The 24,507-nt window shown below is 50.7% G+C and overlaps 3 protein-coding genes across 8 annotated transcripts; 2 read left to right on the plus strand and 1 right to left on the minus strand.

Annotated features, from left to right (window-relative positions):
* Positions 1-2,724: 2,724 nt before the first annotated feature.
* Positions 2,725-5,857, plus strand: LOC115251962 (heat shock factor protein-like). The gene is made up of 6 exons (XM_029846012.1): positions 2,725-3,148; positions 3,243-3,392; positions 3,695-4,126; positions 4,337-4,401; positions 4,557-4,631; positions 4,996-5,857. Exons 1-6 carry the CDS (start codon positions 2,725-2,727, stop codon positions 5,206-5,208), a joined length of 1,359 nt encoding a protein of 452 aa, XP_029701872.1. The 3' UTR covers positions 5,209-5,857.
* Positions 5,858-7,679: 1,822 nt separating this feature from the next.
* On the plus strand, positions 7,680-15,415 carry txlng (taxilin gamma). Its single transcript, XM_029846101.1, has 11 exons — positions 7,680-7,759; positions 10,339-10,436; positions 11,057-11,201; positions 11,561-11,652; positions 12,041-12,211; positions 12,285-12,479; positions 12,572-12,691; positions 13,404-13,478; positions 13,564-13,656; positions 13,850-13,945; positions 14,761-15,415. Exons 2-11 carry the CDS (start codon positions 10,350-10,352, stop codon positions 15,052-15,054), a joined length of 1,368 nt encoding a protein of 455 aa, XP_029701961.1. The 5' UTR covers positions 7,680-7,759; positions 10,339-10,349; the 3' UTR covers positions 15,055-15,415.
* A 2,284-nt stretch (positions 15,416-17,699) lies between these two features.
* LOC101074167 (histone-binding protein RBBP7-like) lies at positions 17,700-23,121 on the minus strand. 6 transcript variants are annotated; one of them, XR_003890451.1, is made up of 13 exons: positions 23,005-23,121; positions 22,443-22,587; positions 22,188-22,330; positions 21,519-21,695; positions 21,322-21,437; positions 20,888-21,048; positions 20,692-20,818; positions 20,551-20,628; positions 20,352-20,428; positions 20,140-20,197; positions 19,955-20,065; positions 17,986-18,117; positions 17,700-17,827 (listed from the first exon to the last, which is right to left on the minus strand). XR_003890451.1 is itself a non-coding variant. In XM_029846103.1 (13 exons), the coding sequence occupies exons 1-12, from the start codon at positions 23,018-23,020 to the stop codon at positions 18,055-18,057; spliced, it is 1,272 nt and encodes a 423-aa protein (XP_029701963.1). In that variant the 5' UTR covers positions 23,021-23,121; the 3' UTR covers positions 17,879-17,963; positions 18,015-18,054. The 6 variants fall into 6 exon arrangements, 3 of the variants coding, with proteins under 3 accessions (XP_011619397.1, XP_011619396.1, XP_029701963.1); XR_003890449.1 differs by having other exon boundaries at positions 17,787-17,827; positions 17,964-18,117; XR_003890450.1 differs by having other exon boundaries at positions 17,789-17,849.
* Between the last annotated feature and the right edge of the window lie 1,386 nt (positions 23,122-24,507).

Raw genomic sequence — 24,507 nt, forward strand, 5'->3', positions numbered from 1 at the left:
GATGCGACAGTGGCAGAGTCCAGGTCCACGTCTGTCCTGATGCTCTGACTCCAGCCTCAGTCCTCCCCAACATCTAAATGGACATTCGTCCCCCACATCGCCCCCCACATCGTCCCCCACTTGCTTTTGACTCAACTTTCTGATTCCTTGAATACAGCACAGGCTTGAAATGTTTCAGTTTCTGTGTGAATAAATTGTATAATAACAATTTATAGTTTTTATGGAATAAGAAAAATTAATTGACTCATAAAATTCACATGTTAGAGCTCTTTATGTAGACCTAACTGTAGGAGTTTTATTTTTCATTTGAAATTTCCTGATATTATCATTTATTCTTGAATTGTTAACATACCCTATACTATGTGTATCCAAGAACGTCATTAATAAGTGCCAAACCAAACAGATCAAAGAGTCAAATTCCTTTTTAAAGCTCAGGAACCATCTGATGAGCACATCAATAAAGGCTCCTTTCCATCACCCAGACAGTTACCACAGCAGCCTCTATAATGTCTCCTTAATGTCTCTATAATGCCTCTATAATGTCTCTATAATTCCTCTATAATGTCTCTATAATTCCTCTATAATGTCTCTATAATGTCTCTATAATTCCTCTATAATGTCTCTATGAAGTCTCTATAATTCCTCTATAATGTCTCTATAATTCCTCTATAATGTCTCTATAATTCCTCTATAATGTCTCTATGAAGTCTCTATAATTCCTCTATAATGTCTATATAATGTCTCTATAATTCCTCTATAATGCCTCTCTAATGCCTCTCTAATTCCTCTATAATGCCTCTATAATGTCTCTCTAATGCCTCTATAATGTCTCTATAATTCCTCTATAATGTCTCTATGAAGTCTCTATAATGTCTCTATAATGCCTCTATAATGCCTCTATAATGCCTCTATAATTCTTCTATAGTGGCTCTCTAATGCCTCTCTAATGCCTCTATAATGTCTCTATAATGTCTCTATAATGCCTCCCTAATGTCTCTATAATGCCTCTATAATGTCTCTATATTGTCTCTATAATGTCTCTATAATTCCTCTATAATATCTCTATATTGTCTCTATAATGTCTCTATAATTCCTCTATAATGTCTCTATATTGTCTCTATAATGCCTCTATAATGTCTCTCTAATGCCTCTATAATGTCTCTATAATTCCTCTATAATGTCTCTATGAAGTCTCTATAATGTCTCTATAATTCCTCTATAATGCCTCTCTAATGCCTCTATAATGTCACTATAATTCTTCTATAATGCCTCTCTAATGTCTCTCTAATTCCTCTATAATGCCTCTCTAATGCCTCTCTAATGTCTCTATATTGTCTCTATAATGCCTCTATAATGTCTCTATATTGTCTCTATAATGTCTCTCTAATGCCTCTATAATGTCTCTATAATTCCTCTATAATGTCTCTCTAATGCCTCTATAATGTCTCTATAATTCCTCTATAATGTCTCTATGAAGTCTCTATAATGTCTCTATAATGTCTCTATAATTCCTCTATAATGCCTCTCTAATGCCTCTCTAATGTCTCTCTAATGCCTCTATAATGTCTCTATAATTCCTCTATAATGTCTCTCTAATGTCTCTCTAATGCCTCTATAATGCCTCTATAATGTCTCTATAATTCCTCTATAATGTCTCTATGAAGTCTCTATAATGTCTCTATAATGCCTCTATAATGCCTCTATAATTCCTCTATAATGCCTCTATAATTCTTCTATAGTGGCTCTCTAATGCCTCTATAATGTCTCTCTAATGTCTCTCTAATGTCTCTCTAATGCCTCTCTATTGTCTCTATAATTCCTCTATAATGTCTCTATATTGTCTCTGTGATGCCTCTATAATGTCTCTATAATTCTTCTATAATGCCTCTCTATTGTCTCTATATTGTCTCTATAATGTCTCTATAATGTCTCTATATTGTCTCTATAATTCCTCTATAATGTCTCTATATTGTCTCTCTATTGTCTCTATATTGTCTCTATAATGTCTCTATAATGCCTCTATAATGCCTCTATAATTCTTCTATAATGCCTCTCTAATGTCTCTCTAATGTCTCTATAATGTCTCTATATTGTCTCTATAATTCCTCTATAATGCCTCTATAATGTCTCTATATTGTCTCTCTAATGCCTCTATGATGTCTCTATATTGTCTCTATAATGCCTCTCTAATGCCTCTGTAATGCCTCTGTAATGTCAATAATCAATAATTTAGACCCCCTAATGCCCCGGTCATCCCTCCATTGATTGGATGAGCTGCCTATCAATCATATTTCCAGTAAAGTGTTGGTGATGTCATCATTATAACATAAAGCTGAAACATTATGACACCGTGACCCTTTGATTCTTTGAACTCTGTATGTCCTTTGAGCTTTGATCAAAAGCAATCACATCAAAGATATAAGTGCCCTTAGGGTGTTGTATATCATTAGTAATCTCTAGAATTGGATAGTTAGTTTTATCTGAACAGTGTGAGAGCAATTTCATTCAACAGGTAATAAAAATTGTGTTTTAAAACAAAAATTTAACATTTGAAAAAAATGCAGATTGTGAATTGAATGTTGTGAAATTAAGAAAATCAGAAAAATGACGTTAGAAATAAATGTATTTAATTCTGTCAAGTCAAATCCCAATAAAGGTAAATTAAGGTAGCTAATTGGTAATACTGTGACTGTTTTCCTCTCTTCAGATCTCAGAATTCAACAAATGGCGTCGATTCTCAATGCAAACGTCTTCCCTGTGAAATTGTGGCGCCTGGTCAACGACTGTGAAAATGACGCCATTGTCTGGAACGAGCAGGGTGACGGGATCGTCATCAATAAGGGCCTCATGGAGAAGGAGTTCTTCTCTGTGAACGGCTTTAAAGCCTCCAGCTCCTCCAGTTTTGTGCGCCAGCTTAATTTCTATGGCTTCAAGAAATCCAGGCCTTTCAATAGAGACCAGCCCAACACCCACCATTATTTCCACCCCTACTTCCAACGGAGCCAACCTGAACTTCTTCCCCTTCTGAGGAGAAGTGCTCAACAACGTAGAGTCAGGGTGCAGGAATATATCCAGACGGATCTGACAGAGAGGTGGAGGGAGCATCGTGATCTGCATGACGACGATGGTTATGCAGATCTACACAATGGTGAGTTTTCAGTGGAGACTAGTCATCCTCAGCACCTTCTGCTGTTGATTCCTTGTAGTACACAGACTTTTCCACCTATCATAATTTTCTGCAGAAAAAGACTTGGATGAAGATCAAAAGGAACCCTCTCACCTTGTCACACAACCCTCTGAACCCACAGTCCCTCCAGAATTCCCTGATTCCATCAATGGTGCAGGATCTTCTCTTGAGCCCCACTTGCCCCAGTCACCCCTCCCTCAATCTGGTGAGCTGATTATCCGTAAACCTTCTACTAAATTGTTGCTGATGCTATCATCATGACTCAACATTGACCCAGCGGTGAAAACAATTGACATTGTCCCATCTGGATTCTTTGAGGTTCATTTATAATTTGAAGTACAGTTAAAGACAGAGGATGACATCTACAGCCATATACAGAAGTCTTCCACTTCCTGGTTGTTATCTTCCATATCATGTTGTTGTCTTTTATCGTTCATTTAGGAACTGCCTGACACAGATTTGGGACTAAAAATTTTGTCTAAATCTGAGTGTTTTCTCTCTTCACAGATCTGAAAATGCAACAATTACAGTTGTCACTGAAGGAAAACATCTTCCCGATGAAACTGTGGCGACTGGTCAATGACTGCAACATTGACGCCATCGTCTGGAACGACCAGGGCGACGGGATCATCGTCCATAAGAATTTAATCGAGAAGGACTTTTTGTCTTTGAGTGGTTTCAAAGCTTCCAGCTCCTCCAGTTTTGTGCGCCAGCTGAATTCTTATGGCTTCAAGAAATCCACACCTTTCACCAGAGACCAGCCCAACGCCCACATGACAGGCCCGGCTCTTTATTTCCACCCCTACTTCCAACGGAGCCAACCTGAACTTCTTCCTCTTCTGAAGAGATGTGCTTCAAAATGTAGAGTCAGGGTGAAGGAAGATATCCAGACGGGTCTGACAGAGAGGTGGAGGGAGCATCCTGATCTCTATGACACAGGTAATGAGGCCATGGAGGTAAATCTGCACGAGGGTCTAGTTGTTAAATTCCTGGCTTAGTTAAATTCAACTGGACTTCCTTTGGTTTTTCAAAGATGTTTCATCTTGTAGTCGGGGCTGTCACACACAGCACAACAATGGCTAAGAAGTGTCGTGAACCCGTAAATTGATATTTACATGTCTTCTAAAAGGATTATCTGAACTGTTTCAGACTTCGGGCAGCACCAGGGCAGCTCTCTGATCACCGGCTTTGTCCCCTGCCATTATTCTAACCAGGTTGGTGAATTCTAGTGTCACAGATTCATCTTGTGAGCACTGGTGCCAGATTAACTGACCACCCAGTGGAGTACTTTAGTTTATAGTGATATCGTTACTCAAACCTAACAAGCATTAATAGAATTGTGTCCAACCTTTATATTTTACTTTTTTAGATGGGACCTCCAATGGAGATGGACCAAGGCCAAAATTCCACAGAGGTTGCAGAATTGCCCCTTCCTTCAGCAAGGGTATTCCAGACACCATTTGTCGATTAACCTTTTTAAAAGCATTCATTTTTGTTTAGAATGCCATGAAAGATAGCTGAGAATTTCATTTACATTTTCAGTTGTCTATCAGGATGACTGATCATGTTTTACTCAAGTCTCATTTATACTCTCCTTGTTCTTTTCCTGCACCTGGTAAACTTGAATATTATAATTAGAATTCAAAGCTCTGCCTTTTCAGGAGATCATGTGACCTCTGGAACTAGTGCATATGCATCCATTTATATTGTTGTCTTAGATGCAAACGGAGGAATTGAACCTTCAGTGAGGTCATGAGTTTGTGTGAAGATAAAAGGTTGCAAAACTAAGAAGCGGTTTTCTCTCTTAGCAGGTTGAGGAACACCTCCCATCCGATCCATCCAAACCACTACATGGTCTTAAGCCAGGCAACTGGATCATGGTAAAGAATCCTGGCAGCAGGCGAAGGAAACATTGCCTCTGGGTGGGTCCACACCAGGTGCTGCAAACATCTGACACGCACGTCATGATTGCTGAAGGAGCAACCTGGTTGGATAGCAGCCAGTTTGAGAAGCTGTCTTAATATTATGAGTGTTCTTCAACAAATGTTCAATCATTTAAGTAATATTTAATGTCTGTGATGGGTTCTGGGTGTGTCAGCAACAATAAACACTTTCTGCTTGCATTGGGGCTGTCCAATTTCTATCAGTAATGGCTGTGATTCTTTAACCAATCGGAATTCCATCCGCTGATTTGCTGGTCAGAGCAAAATTGTTAGAGTATGGAAATGTAGACTACGTCCTTGTTGGTGGATGTCCAAAATTCGTCGGACAGCGTAGGCTGGAACGCCGCTGATCACACGGGGGGAAGGGGGCAGGAAGGCGGAACCAGGTCCAACTAAAAAACCGGCTTCAGCAGAGACACTTGGAATGTTGGACACAGCTTGAGGGAAGAAGGCAACTTGGAGAAGGTGCACGGCCGATGAGTTCAACATCTGGTCCACTGCGAAAGGTCTGATAAACTGCAGAGCCAGTTTGGACGATTCTACCTGAAAGGGAAGGTCTTGAGAGGACCACCACTGAATGCAAACATCTTCCCTACAAAATTGTGGTGCTTGGTCAATGATGGTGACATTGATACCATCGTCTGGAACCAATAAGGTGACGGGATCATCATCAATAAGGATCTAATGGAGAAGGAGTTTTTGTCTTTCAATGGCTTCAAAGCCTCCAGCTCGACTTTTGCACGCCAGCTGAATTTGTACAGATTTAAGAAATCCAGGCCTTTCAATAGAGACAACCCCGACATCCATCATTATTTCAACCCCTACTTCCAAAGGAGACGACCTGAACTTCTTCCCCTTCTGAGATGTGCTCAAAAATGTAGAGCCAGGAGGAAGGATTATAGCAAGAATAATGTGACAGGGAGGTGGAGGGGCCATCGTAATCTGCATGTCCCAGATGTGCAATTACGCAAAAACGATGTGGGACTCCGTAGCATTCTCTGGTCCCCTCCCCAACCTGGCCAGCGATGAGATGTTTAGCCGCGTGTCGTCGCTTCGTCGCTGGCTGTCATGGTGGTGACAAAACCAGGTGGCCTTTAGACAATTGGAGCACTTTTTGGGGGAAACCTGGTCTGATTAGGAGAGACGGTGTCCAGAGATGGTGCCTCTCTCATTTCTAGTAACTTGGCTAATTTTATGAGACCCAAAGTGACCTGACAACCCAGGGTCCAGACCAGGATGCAGAGTTGTAGTCTTACACACCTCACTGCTGCTTCCTTAGAACCCTCATCCACCAACAATAACATATTTGTCACACCTTACCAGCCCAATAGATCGCTCCGCTCTCAGAATGCTGGTCTACTTGTGGTCCCCAGAGTCTCTAGGAGTAGAATGGGGGGCTGAGCTTTTAGCTACCAGGCCCCCCTGCTATGGAACCAGCTCCCTGTCCAGGTACGAGAGGCTGACTCCTCCCCTCCCCTCCCCTCCCCTCCTCACCTCTCCTCTCATCTCCTCTCCCCTCCTCTCATGTCCTCCCCCCTCCTCTCATCTGTCCTCACCTCTCCTCCCCTGTCCTCCTCTCCTCCCCTGTCCTCCTCTCCTCTCCCCTCCCCTTCTCTCCTCTCCGTAGTAGCAGTAGTAGTAGCACTAGTAGTATTAGGAGTAGTAGTAGTTGTAGTAGAAGTAGCAATCATAGTAGGAGTATAAGTAGTAGCACTATTACTATTATTAGTTGTAGTCGCAGTAGTAGTAGTAGCACTATTAGTAGTTGTAGTAGTACTAGTAGTCGCACTATTAGTAGCAGTAGTAGCACTATTAGTAGCACTATTAGTAGCAGTAGTAGTACTATTAGTAGGACTATTAGTAGCAGTAGTAGCACTATTAGTAGGACTATTAGAAGCAGTAGTAGCACTATTAGTAGTACTATTAGTAGCAGTAGTAGTACTATTAGTAGGACTATTAGTAGCAGTAGTAGCACTATTAGTAGTTGTAGTAGCACTATTAGTAGCACTATTAGTAGCAGTAGTAGTACTATTAGTAGGACTATTAGTAGCAGTAGTAGCACTATTAGTAGGGCTATTAGAAGCAGTAGTAGCACTATTAGTAGTACTATTAGTAGCAGTAGTAGTACTATTAGTAGGACTATTAGTAGCAGTAGTAGCACTGTTAGTAGTTGTAGTAGCACTATTAGTAGCACTATTAGTAGCAGTAGTAGTACTATTAGTAGCAGTAGTAGCACTATTAGTAGGGCTATTAGAAGCAGTAGTAGCACTATTAGTAGTACTATTAGTAGGACTATTAGTAGTTGTAGTAGCACTATTAGTAGCACTATTAGTAGCAGTAGTAGTACTATTAGTAGGACTATTAGTAGCAGTAGTAGCACTATTAGTAGCAGTAGTAGTACTATTAGTAGGACTATTAGTAGCGGTAGTAGCACTATTAGTAGGACTTTTAGTCGCAGTAGTAGTACTATTAGTCGCAGTCGTAGCAGTCATGACAGAGCACAATCATGGAATGTACAAAAGAGGGGCCTTTATTGTGAAAGGGTGTAAGCGGATGTTGTAGCGGTTATTTCGCGGTTAGAGGCTCATTGACATCCGGTCTTCTATCACCCACCAGTGAAGACACGCAGGTAGGTGCTCAGGCAACATGCAGGTTATTTAGACTGGTGTTATCATGTCGAGCTCATGATTTCATCATCCTACGTGTAAAACATTTACAAACGCGTCTCCCTGTATTATCACTCATGTTTCTATTTGACGAAGAAAGTTATGTTGTAGGGGACTTGTGCTGCTAGCGAGCTACAAGCAGTTAGCACAGGGCAGCCAAGCTAAAACAGCGGACTAATGTTACTTCAGCTGTTTAACTTACTTGAGCTGTCTGTGCTAATGTATGTTTTTAACTCGACACCAGGTGGGACCTGTCTAACTCGGTGTACACATCTTTAAATGGCGATTATTTAGGTAGATAATTGTCTGAGGCTTACCTTTAGCCGAGTGGCTAAATGAGCATCTGCACCGCCTGCCTACCTGACGGAGCGCCTCAACAGTCCGAGCAAACGTGCTGTTCTCTGGCCGCGGTAGCCGCCAGCTGCTTGTTGACCCGGGGGTTCCGTCCGTTTTAGCCTCCTGGGGTTTCTGACGGGCTCAGGTCAACCACAACCCCCCCTTCGGTTCACAGCTTTTAATTCTGACGTATTTTGAAGGGCGTCTGTTCGATAGCCTCGTTCCCGTTAGCTCACATGCTACCTGGACTTGGCTAACCAGCTAAGTTGGTCCTGAAACTTTTGGATCGCCGCTCTTATGACGTCATGTAGGTCAGGTTCCATTTGGGGAAGACTTGTTTGAGTTCTTTACTAGTTCTGATAAACTTGTCATGGGTGTCTTATTACCTGCTGTTAATTCTGATTATTGTTGTTTGGGTTCCTGTTAACCAGAGCTGGTTAGCTTTGTTTCATCTTTACCTGCATCCTCTTCCTAATTGTTCTATTTGTTGCTCCTCCTCTCACTCCCCCTCTTCCTCTCTGCTCCTCTCTCTGCTGCTCCTCTTCCTCTGTCTGCTCCTCCTCCTGTCTGCTCCCCCTCATCACTGCTGCTCCTCCTCCTCTTTCTGTCTCCTCCTCCTCTGTCTGCTCCTCCTCTTCCTCTCTCTGCTCCTCTCTCTGCTGCTCCTCTTCCTCTGTCTGCTCCTCTCTGCTCCCCCTCCTCACTGCTGCTCCTCCAACTCTTTCTGTCTCCTCCTCCTCTGTCTGCTCCTCCTCTTCCTCTCTGCTCCTCTCTCTGCTGCTCCTCCTCTTCCTCTCTCTGCTCCTCTCTGCTGCTCCTCTTCCTCTGTCTGCTCCTCCTCTTCCTCTCTGCTCCTCCTCTTCCTCTCTGCTGCTGCTCCTCCTCTCTGCTGCTCCTCTCTGCTGCTGCTCTTCTCTCTGCTCCTTGTTGCTCCTCCTCTCTGCTTCTCCCCTTCTCTGCTCCTCCTGTCTGCTCCTCACTGCTGCTCCTCCTCCTCTCTGCTGCTCTTCTCTCTGCTCCTCCTTGTTGCTCCTCCTCCTCCTCCTCTCTGCTGCTCTTCTCTCTCCTCCTCCTCTCTGCTCCTCATTGCTGCTCCTCCTCCTCTCTGCTGCTCTTCTCTCTCCTCCTCCTGTCTGCTCCTCACTGCTGCTCCTCCTCCTCTCTGCTGCTCTTCTCTCTCCTCCTCCTCTCTGCTGCTCTTCTCTCTCCTCCTCCTCTCTGCTGCTCTTCTCTCTCCTCCTCCTCTCTGCTGCTCTTCTCTCTCCTCCTCCTGTCTGCTCCTCACTGCTGCTCCTCCTCCTCTCTGCTGCTCTTCTCTCTCCTCCTCCTCTCTGCTGCTCTTCTCTCTCCTCCTCCTCTCTGCTGCTCTCTCTCTCCTCCTCCTCTCTGCTGCTCTTCTCTCTCCTCCTCCTCTCTGCTGCTCTTCTCTCTCCTCCTCCTCTCTGCTGCTCTTCTCTCTCCTCCTCTTCTCTGCTCCTCCTCCTCTCTCTCCTCCTCCTCCTCTCTTCTCCTCCTCCTCTCTGTCCACATCTTCATACATCTATCAAAACATTTTTTGGACACATGCAGGAAACTGTGATGGTGTCAGCAACAGTCAGTCAGTCAGTCAGTCAGTCAGTCAGTCAGACTGACAGTCAGACAGGCAGTCAGTCAGTCAGTCAGTCAGACAGACAGGCAGTCAGTCAGTCAGTCAGACAGACAGGCAGTCAGTCAGTCAGACAGACAGGCAGTCAGTCAGTCAGACAGTCAGTCAGTCAGACAGACAGGCAGTCAGTCAGTCAGACTGACAGTCAGTCAGTCAGTCAGACAGACAGGCAGTCAGTCAGTCAGTCAGTCAGACTGACAGTCAGTCAGTCAGACAGACAGGCAGTCAGTCAGTCAGTCAGTCAGACAGACAGGCAGTCAGTCAGACAGACAGTCAGTCAGACTGACAGTCAGTCAGTCAGTCAGACAGACAGTCAGTCAGTCAGTCAGACAGTCAGTCAGTCAGTCAGACTGACAGTCAGTCAGTCAGACTGACAGTCAGTCAGTCAGACAGACAGGCAGTCAGTCAGACAGTCAGTCGGGGAACATCGTTCATCCTCTCAGTGTTTGTAGCTGTGGGATATCAACGCAGCAACCAGTTGCTATGGCAACCGAGCGCTGATGAGGCTGAGGTCCAGGTCATCTCCAGGTGGTGCTGACCGTCTCCTTTCTCCTCTTTCAGGACAACCGGAGATGACGGAGGTTTGTGAGCTGGACGTGGCCTCCAGAAGTATCGTGGGAGGGAGTGATTCTCCAGCGGACCTGGACCCCCTCTGTCAGGTACCCCAGCCTGTTTCTGTTCCTGTGTAGCTGTCAGCAGGAACCCGCGTGGACCTGCAGGAACCCGCGTGGACCTGCAGGAACCCGCGTGGACCTGCAGGAACCCGCGTGGACCTGCAGGAACCCGCGTGGACCTGCAGGAACCCGCAGGAACCTGTGTGGACCTGCAGGAACCCGCAGGAACCTGTGTGGACCTGCAGGAACCCACAGGAACCTGTGTGGACCTGCAGGAACCTGCGTGGACCTGCAGGAACCCGCAGGAACCTGCGTGGACCTGCAGGAACCCGCGTGGACCTGCAGGAACCCGCAGGAACCCGCGTGGACCTGCAGGAACCCACAGGAACCCGCGTGGACCTGCAGGAACCCACAGGAACCTGTGTGGACCTGCAGGAACCCGCAGGAACCTGTGTGGACCTGCAGGAACCCGCAGGAACCTGCGTGGACCTGCAGGAACCTGCGTGGACCTGCAGGAACCTGCGTGGACCTGCAGGAACCCGCAGGAACCCGCAGGAACCTGCGTGGACCTGCAGGAACCTGCGTGGACCTGCAGGAACCCGCGTGGACCCACACACTGCTGTCTGATGGTGGTGCTGCCCCTGACCTGATCTCTCTGATGTCAGGAGGTTGCGGACTTCCATTTGGGCTCGTGCTGTGCTGAGGAGGAGCGGGGGGAAACCCCCGGCAGAGAGGACAGTCCCAGTGATTTGATGGAACCAGAACTAGATCCTGGAGGAGATTCCAAGGCTGGAGAGGACAAAACGTTTGGTAGGAGCACTTGACTCCATCACTCACACACAGAGACGCTCTCTCCTCCTCAGACCTGGCAGGTCAGAGTAAAAGAGGGTCCCTGGTCCAGGGACATTCCTGGTCCAGGGACGTCCCTGGACCTTCTGGTTCATCTGATTATATTGATGTACTAATGAGCTGCAACATGGTTGTCAAAGGTCTCAGTGATGAAGTTCAGACTCTCAGATTCATGCTAAAGGATGAACGAATCACACCCTCTCTCTCCTCCCACCCCCCCCTCCTCCTCCCTCTCTCCTCCTCATTCTCTCCTCCCACCCCCCCCTCTCCTCCTCCCTCTCTCCTCCCCATCCCCCCCCCCCTTTGCTTCATTGTTTCAGGGAAGGAGGTGGTTCTCTTGATGCAGGCTCTGAACACTCTGGACACCCCGGAGGAGAAACTCGCTGCTTTATGCAAGAAGTATGCAGACCTGGTAAGATGGACACATCTCTGAACATGACTGAGGCCACTGGTCCAGAGTCCCGGATGCTGGTCCACTGGTGGTTCCTCACCTCAGGGGCAAATGTGGCTCGTTCCTAAATGACAGCAGCATCATGGAGCTGTAAAACGAGAGGGTCCTAGTTCAGGTTCCCCACCCTGTCCTGCAGGGTAGCTCTCCCTGTTCTGCCCCCTTACAAATGAGCAGCCTCCACTCAAACATCTGGGGAGAACATCTGACCAAGGTTGTCTCCAAGGTTGGGGTGTTTTTCAGGGTGTTCTTCTATCGCCTCCTTTCACCGCCCCTGCAGGAGGTCACGCTTGGGTCCAGATTAGGCCCAGTACAGAAACTGCTTTTCAGTCCATGCTGCTGTTGTCCACAGCTGGAAGAGAGCCGCTCCATGCAGAAGCGGCTGAAGGTGCTTCAGAAGAAGCAGTCTCAGATCATGAAGGAGAAGATCAACCTGCAGGGGGATCACAGCAAGGCCATCTTGGCTCGCAGCAAGTTGGAGAGTTTGTGTCGGGAGCTGCAGAGACACAACAAGACCCTGAAGGTAGCGGTCCCAGCCCTGGGAGAAGGCCTGGACATGAGCTCAGACTGACCTTCTCTGTGACCCGTTCCTACAGGAAGAGAACGCCCAGCGGTCCAGGGAGTACGAGGAGCAGCGGAAGGAGGCCATGCTGCACTTCCAGATGACCCTCAGTGACATCGAGGTGCAGATGGAGCAGCACAGCTCCCACAACTCCAAGCTGAGGCAGGAGAACATGGACCTGGCCGAGAAGCTCAAGAAACTCATCGAGCAGTACGAGCTGAGAGAGGAGGTGAGGGTGCGGAGGTCAACCCGCCTGTGGCCGAGCGGTACGAGCGGTCCAAACGTTGCCCTCAGCGCACTGATGACGTGTTGTGTCTGCAGCACATAGACAAGATGTTCAAGCACAAGGAGCTGCAGCAGCAGCTGATGGACACCAAGCTGCAGAGAATCACCGAGATGATGAAGGAGGTTGAGGAGAAGCAGCAGAAAGAGAGGGACCTGGTGAGTGTTCAAGGCCCCGGGGGCCGAGGCCGGAGGGCCCACGGTGCCGAGGCCGCAGGGCCCGCGGCCGCAGGGCCCGCGGCGCCGGAGGGCCCGCGGTGCTGGGGCCGCGGGGCCGCAGGGCCCACGGTGCTGGGGCCGGAGGGCCGCAGGGCCCACGGTGCTGGGGCCGCAGGGCCCACGGTGCTGGGGCCGGAGGGCCGCAGGGCCCACGGTGCTGGGGCCGCAGGGCCCGCGGCGCCGGAGGGCCCACGGTGCCGAGGCCGCAGGGCCCGCGGCGCCGGGGCCGGAGGGCCCGCGGTGCTGGGGCCGCGGGGCCGCAGGGCCCACGGTGCTGGGGCCGGAGGGCCCACGGTGCCGAGGCCGCAGGGCCCGCGGCGCTGGGGCCGCAGGGCCCGCGGTGCTGAGGGCCCGCGGTGCCGGGGCCCACGGTGCTGGGGGCCCACGGTGCTGAGGGCCCGCGGTGCTGGGGCGGCAGGGCCCGCGGTGCTGGGGCTGCAGGGCCGCAGGGCCCACGGTGCTGGGGCTGCAGGGCCGCAGGGCCCACGGTGCTGGGGGCCCACGGTGCTGAGGGCCCGCGGTGCTGGGGCCGGAGGGCCCACGGTGCTGGTGCAGCCTGGCTGCTCCCCGCCCACCAAGCGTCAGATGTTGTTCACCATAAATACACCAACACGTCCAAACACGACATGCAGATGTGACGGAATGTTTGCAGCTGCTGACGGACGCCACCGAGTCCAGGCGCAAGTGTGAGCTGATGAAGGAGCAGGAGATCCGGCTCAAGCAGCAAGTAGGTCCGGGTGGTGCTGAGGGGGAAAGGGGGCCTTCTGGACCTGCAGTCCAGCTCGGTGCTCACCTCCCGTCCTCTCTTCTAGCTCTCGCTCTACATGGACAAGTTCGAGGAGTTCCAGAGCACCCTGGCCAAGAGCAACGAGGTCTTCTCCACCTTCAGACAGGAGATGGAAAAGGTGAGTGTGGGATGGACAGCGGTGTGTGTGTGTGTGTGTGTGTGTGTGTGTGTGTGTGTGTGTGTGTGTGTGTGTGTGTGTGTGTGTGTGTGTGTGTGTGTGTGTGTGTGTGTGTGTGTGTGTGTGTGTGTGTGTGTGTGTGTGTGTGTGCACGCACACGTGCACTCACTGCTGGTCATTCGTGTTTCTTTAGATGACCAAGAAGATCAAGAAGTTGGAGAAAGAGACGACACAGTGGAGGAGCAAGTGGGAGAGCAACAACCAGGCGCTGCTGCAGATGGCCGAGGAGGTGAGTTCTGATGACCAGGAACAGCTGGAAACAGCTGGAAGCTGTCGTCCATGAGCAACGGTCAAGAGTGCTCAGCTGAAGGTCCCACCAGGATGGTCCTCAGAGCTCAGCTAAATGTTGCTCAGTAGCTTCTCCGTTGTCATGGGCCAGACAGGGTGTGGCTGGTTCCTCCCCAGGAGCTGAGGAGGAACCGGCGTGGTGGAGATGGACGCCACGCTGGGGCCTCCCCAGGAGCTGAGGAGGAACCAGCGTGGTGGAGATGGACGCCACGCTGGGGCCTCCCCAGGAGCTGAGGAGGAACCAGCGTGGTGGAGATGGACGCCACGCTGGGGCCTCCCCAGGAGCTGAGGAGGAACCAGCGTGGTGGAGATGGACCCCACGCTGGGGTCTCCCCAGGAGCTGAGGAGGCCCCAGCGTGGTGGAGATGGACCCCACGCTGGGGCCTCCCCAGGAGCTGAGGAGGAACCAGCGTGGTGGAGATGGACGCCACGCTGGGGCCTCCCCAGGAGCTGAGGAGGAACCAGCGTGGTGGAGATGGACCCCACGCTGGGGCCTCCCCAGGAGCTGAGGAGGAACCAGCGTGGTGGAGATGGACGCCACGCTGGGAGGAACCAGCGTGGTGGAGATGGACGCCACGCTGGTTCCTCCCCAGGAGCTGAGGAGGAACCGGCGTGGTGGAGATGGACCCCACGCTGGGGCCTCCCCAGGAGCTGAGGAGGAACCGGCGTGGTGGAGATGGACGCCACGCTGGGAGACGTGTCTCCAGAGGAAAGCAACAGTCTGGTGATCTGCCCTTCTCCTCCGTTGTTCTCTAGAAAACGTTGCGTGATGGACACTTCAAGGCCCTGCAGGGGAAGCTGGAGCTGCTGGAACGCTTGTGTAGAGCTCTGCACAAAGAGAGGAACGACCTGAACAACCGGCTAAGTCTCCTCCAGAAGGAAGGGGGACCGGAGACACCGGCACCTTCTGAGGACCCCCCGGTCCAGGAGGACCAGGACAAAGAGGATTTCCCTGACAGCTTGGAGAAGGAGGGTGTTGATCAGCCCCACAGACCTCCTGAAATGCCCCCAGCAGCTCAGGGGGAGCAGGAAGAGACTAATGAAGACTGAGTGGAGGTGAGCCCTCCACCACCAACATCTCAGCCTGGATCGGTGCCGCAGTCTTAACGCCACTCACACGTTCCTGCTTTGTTTCACATTTTAATCCCAATTGTATTTTCATATAAAATGTTTGTATGGAGAACAAATGTAACATTTAAACTTCTTGAGTTTCATTCAAAATGTGACCCATCCTTTAATCTGCTGTAGAAGAAAACCAAGTCTGAAAGCACCTGGAACCTTCTGGGAGCCAGAAAGGCCCCTGATATTAGCCTGGAGGGCATTCCCATGAAATAAGGGAAGTTTGATGGAACGCTGAGCTGTTAGAGAAACTAGAGCCACATGAATAAAGACTCTGCACTGTTGAACCTCCCTCCCTCTCTGCTCACTTGGTCTCTGCTAAGGTGCTCGGTCACAATTATGGGCTGGAGCTGGTGTCCAGCAACACTGATCCGTATCACCACGGAAGAGGGTCGGTCCAGCAGGGTCCAGAGGATCACTTTTACTCTGGGGTCGAACCAGCAGGGTCCAGAGGATCACTTTTACTCTGGGGTCGATCCAGAGGATCACTTTTACTCTGGGGTCGAACCAGCAGGATCCAGAGGATCACTTTTACTCTGGGGTCGAACCAGCAGGGTCCAGAGGATCACTTTTACTCTGGGGTCGAACCAGCAGGGTCCAGAGGATCACTTTTACTCTGGGGTCGATCCAGAGGATCACTTTTACTCTGGGGTCGATCCAGCAGGGTCCCGAGGATCACTTTTACTCTGGGGTCGATCCAGAGGATCACTTTTACTCTGGGGTCGAACCAGCAGGATCCAGAGGATCACTTTTACTCTGGGGTCGAACCAGCAGGGTCCCGAGGATCACTTTTACACTGGGGTCGATCCAGAGGATCACTTTTACTCTGGGGTCGAACCAGCAGGATCCAGAGGATCACTTTTACTCTGGGGTCGAACCAGCAGGGTCCCGAGGATCACTTTTACTCTGGGGTCGAACCAGCAGGGTCCCGAGGATCACTTTTACTCTGGGGTCGAACCAGCAGGGTCCAGAGGATCACTTTTACTCTGGGGTCGATCCAGCAGGATCCAGAGGATCACTTTTACACTGGGGTCGATCCAGCAGGATCCAGAGGATCACTTTACTCTGGGGTCGAACCAGCAGGGTCCAGAGGATCACTTTTACACTGGGGTCGATCCAGAGGATCACTTTTACACTGGGGTCGAACCAGCAGGATCCAGAGGATCACTTTTACTCTGGGGTCGAACCAGCAGGGTCCCGAGGATCACTTTTACTCTGGGGTCGAACCAGCAGGGTCCCGAGGATCACTTTTACTCTGGGGTCGATCCAGCAGGATCCAGAGGATCACTTTTACTCTGGGGTCGAACCAGCAGGGTCCAGAGGATCACTTTTACACTGGGGTCGATCCAGAGGATCACTTTTACACTGGGGTCGAACCAGCAGGATCCAGAGGATCACTTTTACTCTGGGGTCGAACCAGCAGGATCCAGAGGATCACTTTTACACTGGGGTCGAACCAGCAGGATCCAGAGGATCACTTTTACTCTGGGGTCGAACCAGCAGGATCCAGAGGATCACTTTTACACTGGGGTCGAACCAGCAGGATCCAGAGGATCACTTTTACTCTGGGGTCGAACCAGCAGGGTCCCGAGGATCACTTTTACTCTGGGGTCGAACCAGCAGGGTCCCGAGGATCACTTTTACTCTGGGGTCGAACCAGCAGGATCCAGAGGATCACTTTTACACTGGGGTCGAACCAGCAGGGTCCAGAGGATCACTTTTACACTGGGGTCGAACCAGCAGGATCCAGAGGATCACTTTTACTCTGGGGTCGATCCAGCAGGATCCAGAGGATCACTTTTACTCTGGGGTCGAACCAGCAGGATCCAGAGGATCACTTTTACACTGGGGTCGATCCAGCAGGATCCAGAGGATCACTTTTACTCTGGGGTCGAACCAGCAGGGTCCCGAGGATCACTTTTACTCTGGGGTCGATCCAGCAGGATCCAGAGGATCACTTTTACTCTGGGGTCGATCCAGCAGGATCCAGAGGATCACTTTTACTCTGGGGTCGAACCAGCAGGATCCAGAGGATCACTTTTACACTGGGGTCGATCCAGCAGGATCCAGAGGATCACTTTTACTCTGGGGTCGAACCAGCAGGGTCCCGAGGATCACTTTTACTCTGGGGTCGATCCAGCAGGATCCAGAGGATCACTTTTACTCTGGGGTCGATCCAGCAGGATCCAGAGGATCACTTTTACTCTGGGGTCGTCTTTAAATGTCCTGAATTCCAGGAGTGTGGCCAGTGCTGAACTTTGTTCCCAACACTGACGCAGGTGTTGAACCCTGAGGTGGTGTCCTCCACAGGACCCCCTCCTGGAGCAGCTGTGGTCCATAAAGGTTCCTAGCTAAGGTGCTGGGTCTGGGAACAGGCCTGCACTGCTCTTCTAAACAGCTTAGAAAGGTTTAAGGTTTGAACACAACAGGAACGGAGCAGCTCTTCATGAGGTCCTGAGCCGGCCTCGGACCAGAGGACTGCTGGAATGTCTCAACATGAGGAATTAACCAAGTTTCAGTTCGTTCTTTTGGATCTGGGTCCCCTGGGAGGTAGAGGGATGAGCTGGGCCTGGGTCTGGCTGGAGCTGGGTCTGGGCTTGGGTCTGGCTGGAGCTGGGTCCCCTGGGAGGTAGAGGGATGAGCTGGGTCTGGGCCTGGGTCTGGCTGGAGCTGGGTCTGGGTGGAGCTGGGTCTGGGTCTGGGCCTGGCTGGAGCTCGGTCTGGGCCTGGGTCTGGGCCGGAGCTGGGTCTGGGCCTGGGTCTGGCTGGAGCTGGGTCTGGGCTTGGGTCTGGCTGGAGCTGGGTCCCCTGGGAGGTAGAGGGATGAGCTGGGTCTGGGCCTGGCTGGAGCTCGGTCTGGGCCTGGGTCTGGGCCGGAGCTGGGTCTGGGCCTGGGTCTGGCTGGAGCTGGGTCTGGGCCTGGGGGGCTCCTCAGGATTCCAGCTCAGTTGCTGTGGTGGTTTCTGCCTCCTCGTCATTGTAGATGTTCTCTGCCTGCCAGAAACAAGCGCACAGTTATTGATACTGCAGAACACTGGACATGGACCCGGCAGCAGTAACTGGGCCCGGAGCAGCTGTGAGCAGGTGAGTCCAGAACCTACAAGCTGACACCTGTCTGGATCACCATGAAAACACCAGGTGCTCATCCTCAAAAGTGCAACTGACTAAATCACAGGATGGTCACACTTGAAACCCTCCTGGTAGGCGACCTTTGACCCGGTACCAGTGCTCCAGCACCAGCAGACGACCCGGCTCCTCAACCCATCACTGCCTGGGGAACCGGGACACTGGATCAGACTCTGGCACCCTGATTTCAGTTCCGTCCTCTGTCCAGGAGGGTTCTCGGTTCGAGTCTCAGGGCAAACAATGGAAGGTGCCAGAACCCCTCCAGAGCACTGCCCAGGTGCCCTTGAGCAAGGTACCAAACCCACAAATGCTCATATGAACTGGGGACTTGTCTACCCACTGTGGGCCCCCCCATGACCCTGAACGGGTCATGAACGCGCACCTCTGGGCAGCTGCTGCGCATGTCTAGTGCTTTGGAGGCGTTGGCGACCCCTGGTGGTGATGCTGAGGGACTGCTAATGTCTGAAAGGGCATTCCTGAGAATGATGAGCACACGGGAGATGAGCACACGAGAGATGAACACACGGGAGATGAGCACACGAGAGATGAGCACACGAATATTGGACACACCCCCAGGTCTTTGTGATGACATGAGTGGGTGTAAAAGGGTGAACTGGTGCCACAGGGACCGGCTCCGCAGCTGCTGTAGGGTCCTCATGGGACTGGAGCTGGGGCCACTATTGGAGCCTGACAGGGCCAGAGCCAAGACCAGGGTACTCTCTGTGCCCATTTCACATCTGGACTGACCCGAACTGCTCCAGCTGTGTGGGATGGAACCATCCAACCGTCAGCCACTAATCTCAGGGGCCCCTAAACACTCTGGGACCCTGAACCTGGTTCAGCATCGTTATAGTAGAGGCCCCTGATGTTGACAGGGTTTATGTTGGGAGGGACCAAGTCAGTGGGCTCCGCTCCTCCGGGACCCCGGCCCGCTCCTCCAGGACCCTGGCCCGCTCCTCCGGGACGCCGGTCTGCTCCTCCAGGACCCTGGCCCGCTCCTCCGGCCCGCTCCTCCAGGACCCCGGCCCGCTCCTCCAGGACCCTGGCCCGCTCCTCCGGGACGCCGGTCTGCTCCCCCCGGCCCGCTCCTCCAGGACCCCGGCCCGCTCCTCCGGCCCGCTCCTCCAGGACCCCGGCCCGCTCCTCCAGGACCCTGGCCCGCTCCTCCGGGACGCCGGTCTGCTCCCCCCGGCCCGCTCCTCCAGGACCCCGGCCCGCTCCTCCGGCCCGCTCCTCCAGGACCCCGGCCCGCTCCTCCAGGACCCTGGCCCGCTCCTCCGGGACGCCGGTCTGCTCCCCCCGGCCCGCTCCTCCAGGACCCCGGCCCGCTCCTCCAGGACCCCGGCCCGCTCCTCCTGTCTCCAGCTCCAGTAAAGTCAGCATTTAAGCTCCTGGTTGTGTCACCTACTGAAACTGACTGAGGCCTTTTAAATGATCAGGGTCTTCAGCCGTTAGCCACCATGTGCTCGTTTTACTCTCTTTACACGTGTTCATCGTCTCCGATTGTCTCTGGAAATCTGGGGGAAGTTCTGGTGCCGTCATCACTTGGATTTAAGTGGCTCCTGCTGTGGGACGGGTGGAATGAAGATCTCATAGATAGTGACTGGTGGGTAAAGCTCCTCCAGGAACTGCTGTCTGTAAAAATCCCCCCTTTTTGCTGTGAAGGAGTGGACAGAGACCAACAGGGAACATGGAGATACTGTACCATCTGCCAGACTTGCATGATGTTGTCCTCAGAGACGGAGCAGATCACCCACGGCTCCACGGGGTTCCAGGAGAAGTCGGAGATTTTGGCTGTGTGACCACCATGAATAAACTGGTGGGAACAGTCAGTCAGACACTCGGCACATAAAAGCAGCTTTGTCTCATCACGTGACGTCTGTGACCTACCAACAATTCTGGGGGACCGTCCTCAGCATCTTCTGCCGACTGCTCCTCACCAATTTTACTGGAAGACAGAATCCATCAGAACCATCAGCTGTTACAGAGCAACGAACCAAGTCCCAACCAAGCACCTCTCCGGCGCCAGACCCAGGGGTCGTCCTGGGACAGTGACGGCCACACCATCAGTTTCCAGGGGTCGTCCAGCTCCGGAGGCTTACCTCAGGTCCCAGACGTTGAGACGCCGGTCGGTGCCACTGGACGCGAGGATCGTCTCGTTGTGTGGGGACCATTGAACCTCGGTGAAGAAACGACATCACAGCTGAGTTCAAGCGTCTCCTGAGGTGCAGCTACATCCAGCCAGACCCTGAACCAGGGTCGACCTCTAGTGCAACTTTAAATAACAGTTTCCACTCCTACCTGGAAAATCTCGTCTTTGTGGGACTCAAAGGAGTGAAGCTTGAGTTTCAGGTTCCGTAGATCCCACAGAGCCACGGTCTGAGAGGACAGAACCCGTCTCAAACATCTGCTCCTTCATCACAGAGGGTTTCACATCGTTACCTTATCAGCGGAGCCAGTGGCCAGAATAAACTCGCTGTAGGGGTTGAAACTCAAGCAGTTGACCTCGGCAGAGTGGGCGTCGACGGCGTGGCTCGCTTTGGACGTGTTGTTGGATCGGGTATCCCATCTGAACAGGAACAACAGTCAGAAGCACGACAGAGCTGAACGGACCCATGCTGCCCCATCACCGACTCACATCATGAGCTTCTGGTCATCGGCCACGGAGCCAAACAGGGATTCGTGGAGCAGATGCCAGGAGACATCTTCCACCACTGCTGTGTGGCCAGTAAAGATGGATTTGGCATCCAGAAGCTTCCCCTCTTTCGGCCCCCCCCCGATATCCCACAGACAGACGGTCTGAAATACAAGAACGGCCTGGTTATTGTTGACTAGAATGACCTTCACTCTGGAACTAGCAGGAGGCAGAGAGATCCAGACACAGTTAGCATTAGCTCATTAGCAACACAGACACCAGGAACAGCCAGATTAACCCGGGATGTAACATGATTCAAGGGGGTTCATATCACTCAGAGGGATTTGGAACATCTAAGCAGGAAACTCCTTCAATGTCCACATAAGTCAACGCGAGCTAAAGTCCTCATCAGCGTTTGCTAATCTCCAGTTACATACGTGGTCATCAGAGGCACTGAGCAGGTTGCCACTCAGATTAGGATTCCAGGAAAGGCCATATCCTTCCTTCTGATGGCCCTTGAGCCTCAGGTCAGGGCTGCACTCCCCACTGGGGTCTGAAACACACACACACACACACATTACACATCAGTAACCAGGTCTGAACTACTGACCAGAGCGTGTGTGTGCTGCAGCACCTGGCTTGGCAGGATGCTTGGTGTAGTCAAAGACGAGAACATCAGAGGTGGGCGTCTTGGTGGCAATGATGCAGGAGTTCTGCGGCATGTAGCGGGCTCGGTTCACCTCTCCTTCGTGGTTAATCTTCAGCTCAATCTCTATTTTCCCACTTACTGAACCAAATCCACCAAACTCTGACAACACAATCACAAGGTTAGCTTCCTATGGGCGGGGTGGCTGTGAGGTTCACCTGTTCTCCTGGGGACACATGGCGAATTAGCACATGTCACCTGAGCTCAGAGGCATGTTTAGCCTCTATGTTAGCCATGTCAGATCAGGGTTAATCTGGTGAACAGGTTGGTGGTTTTAGACTGCACTGTGCTTCAGAGTGTGACAGTACCTCAGGACACAAATACAACCTGTGACAGCACAGCAACACACAGCTGGTCACCCGATAACATACCTGCTGGGAAACACACCGCCACGTTAGCATCAGGTCACTCTGAAGCCACAAAACACACCCATCACGTGTGAGACGGCAAATCAGACGTGAGCTGTCAGCGGCAGAGCTGAACAACAGCGCTTTAAGATTTTAATATTTTAATAATTGTGTGAAGCCAATTAGCCATTTACTAAAGCCTGGTGGTCTCACTAGTTCAGACACAGACAGAACAACCCCGGCTAATTACCTCCTTTCTCAGAGTCGAAGTGCAAGTTATCAAACTCTGCATTCTCATTCGGGATCTGGACACGAGCAATGACGAGATGGTTCTGCTCATCTGATGTGTGGGTTCCTAAAACCAGCCTGTGAAGAGCGTAGTCGCCTCCTATCCTGCAAGAATCCAAAACCACTTAAAGAGCAACAAGGCAGCTCCTGACTGGAGGAGATGGTGATGTCAGGATTAGGGCCCTTGTCAGAGCTGGTTCACGAACGATGTTATCACCTGATGATGTCTGGGAGCCACTGGGCCGTGAGACTGGGCCACTCCAGCGCGTGCGTCATCACCAGGTCGTAGAGGAAAGGTGTGTTTTTCTTCCAAATTTTATATTCCTCGTTGATAACTCGATCCTCTACTACTTCATCATACACTGGAAGGAAGAACAAGATTAAAGACACAATTGTGTTTGGAATGGCTACATGGTTACCAGAAGGCGGCGGTGTGTTAATTGGAACATGCAGGCTACCGTAGCTGTTTAGCACCGATAGCCTGGAAAGATCTTAATAGCATTTTTGTGCATGTTGTTTCATGCGTGACCAACTGTCAGCGATTACCGGATATAAGATTAAAGTAACACTGTAAATATAATTCTTGTCTAAACATTAGTGCAACATCAATAGTGTTAGACATTTAATTCGAACAAATTAAACAAAGTTTGGCTAAACATGAAGGGATTCATCTGAGCGACCTAGCCGACCATGCTAATTTCTACGGCGATGGCAGCTATTGCCCACAGTGCAGCACATCGACAGGAATGGTCTCAGCTCTGCTCAGTTCACACATTTACCCTCTTTTTCAGCCATGTTCTCTGAAGTTTGTAGAAAGTCCAGAGAGAAAAACGCGTCTACTCGCAATAAACGTCACGCTCTTCTTCTTTAATGGCGGCCGTCACCATTACCGCCCCCTGCTGCCCGGAGTCCGGATACTGCACCATTATTGTTATTATTATTATTATTGTTGTTGTTGTTGTTGTTGTTATTCGAGGGGCGAAATATGCCCAAACCTCGAGGGGTCACGGGTTCACCACGATACTTTGTCGGAGAAAACATGTTTAAAACTCCAAACCCAGTCCAACCCGAAGCCTCATTTTGAGATTTTACATTAGTGTGTATGTGGTGTGAGCGATAGAGAGACCACGTGACCCAGAGAGTAAGAAATGACCTCAACAGTGATCATAAATGACATCATTTAATTGGAGTCGACGTCACTAATGTGTGACATCATTAGACAGGCTGGTCTTAATAACTGTCAGTGTGTGTGTGTGTGTGTGTGTGTGTGTGTCACTAGACAACCTGCGTATTACTGAGTTATTACTGCTGCTGGAGGCCGAAATCTGACCTTATTGTGTGGAGAGACATCCTGCAAGTCCTGTAATGAGGGACAGGTGGACAAGTGATGCACAAGTCCTTGCACTCTAACTCTCATGCACCTTATCCGCAGGTTTTAATGAGTCATTAATTAGAGAAGGGGAGCTGCAGCAACACAGGGAGTTTAACATCAACACGTACTAATGACGTTATTACAGGGTTGCATCACCTTCTGTGAGCGTCCTGCTAATCACTCTCATTGATCATTCCCTAACCCTCATTGATCATTCCCTAACCCTAACCCTCATTGATCATTCCCTAACCCTCATTGATCATTCCCTAACCCTAATCCTCATTGATCATTCCCTAACCCTAATCCTCATTGATCATTCCCTAACCCTAACCCTCATTGATCATTCCCTAACCCTCATTGATCATTCCCTAACCCTCATTGATCATTCCCTAACCCTAATCCTCATTGATCATTCCCTAACCCTAACCCTCATTGATCATTCCCTAACCCTAACCCTCATTGATCATTCCCTAACCCTAATTGATCATTCCCTAACCCTAATTGATCATTCCCTAACCCTAACCCTCATTGATCATTCCCTAACCCTAACCCTCATTGATCATTCCCTAACCCTAACCCTCATTGATCATTCCCTAACCCTAATTGATCATTCCCTAACCCTAATTGATCATTCCCTAACCCTAACCCTCATTGATCATTCCCTAACCCTAACCCTCATTGATCATAACCCTAACCCTAACCCTAACCCTCATTGATCATTCCCTAACCCTAATTGATCATTCCCTAACCCTAATTGATCATTCCCTAACCCTAACCCTCATTGATCATTCCCTAACCCTCATTGATCATTCCCTAACCCTAACCCTCATTGATCATTCCCTAACCCTCATTGATCATTCCCTAACCCTCATTGATCATTCCCTAACCCTAACCCTCATTGATCATTCCC

Source organism: Takifugu rubripes, chromosome 13 (assembly GCF_901000725.2).
Source record: "Takifugu rubripes chromosome 13, fTakRub1.2, whole genome shotgun sequence".
In the NCBI taxonomy this organism is placed as follows: domain Eukaryota; kingdom Metazoa; phylum Chordata; class Actinopteri; order Tetraodontiformes; family Tetraodontidae; genus Takifugu; species Takifugu rubripes.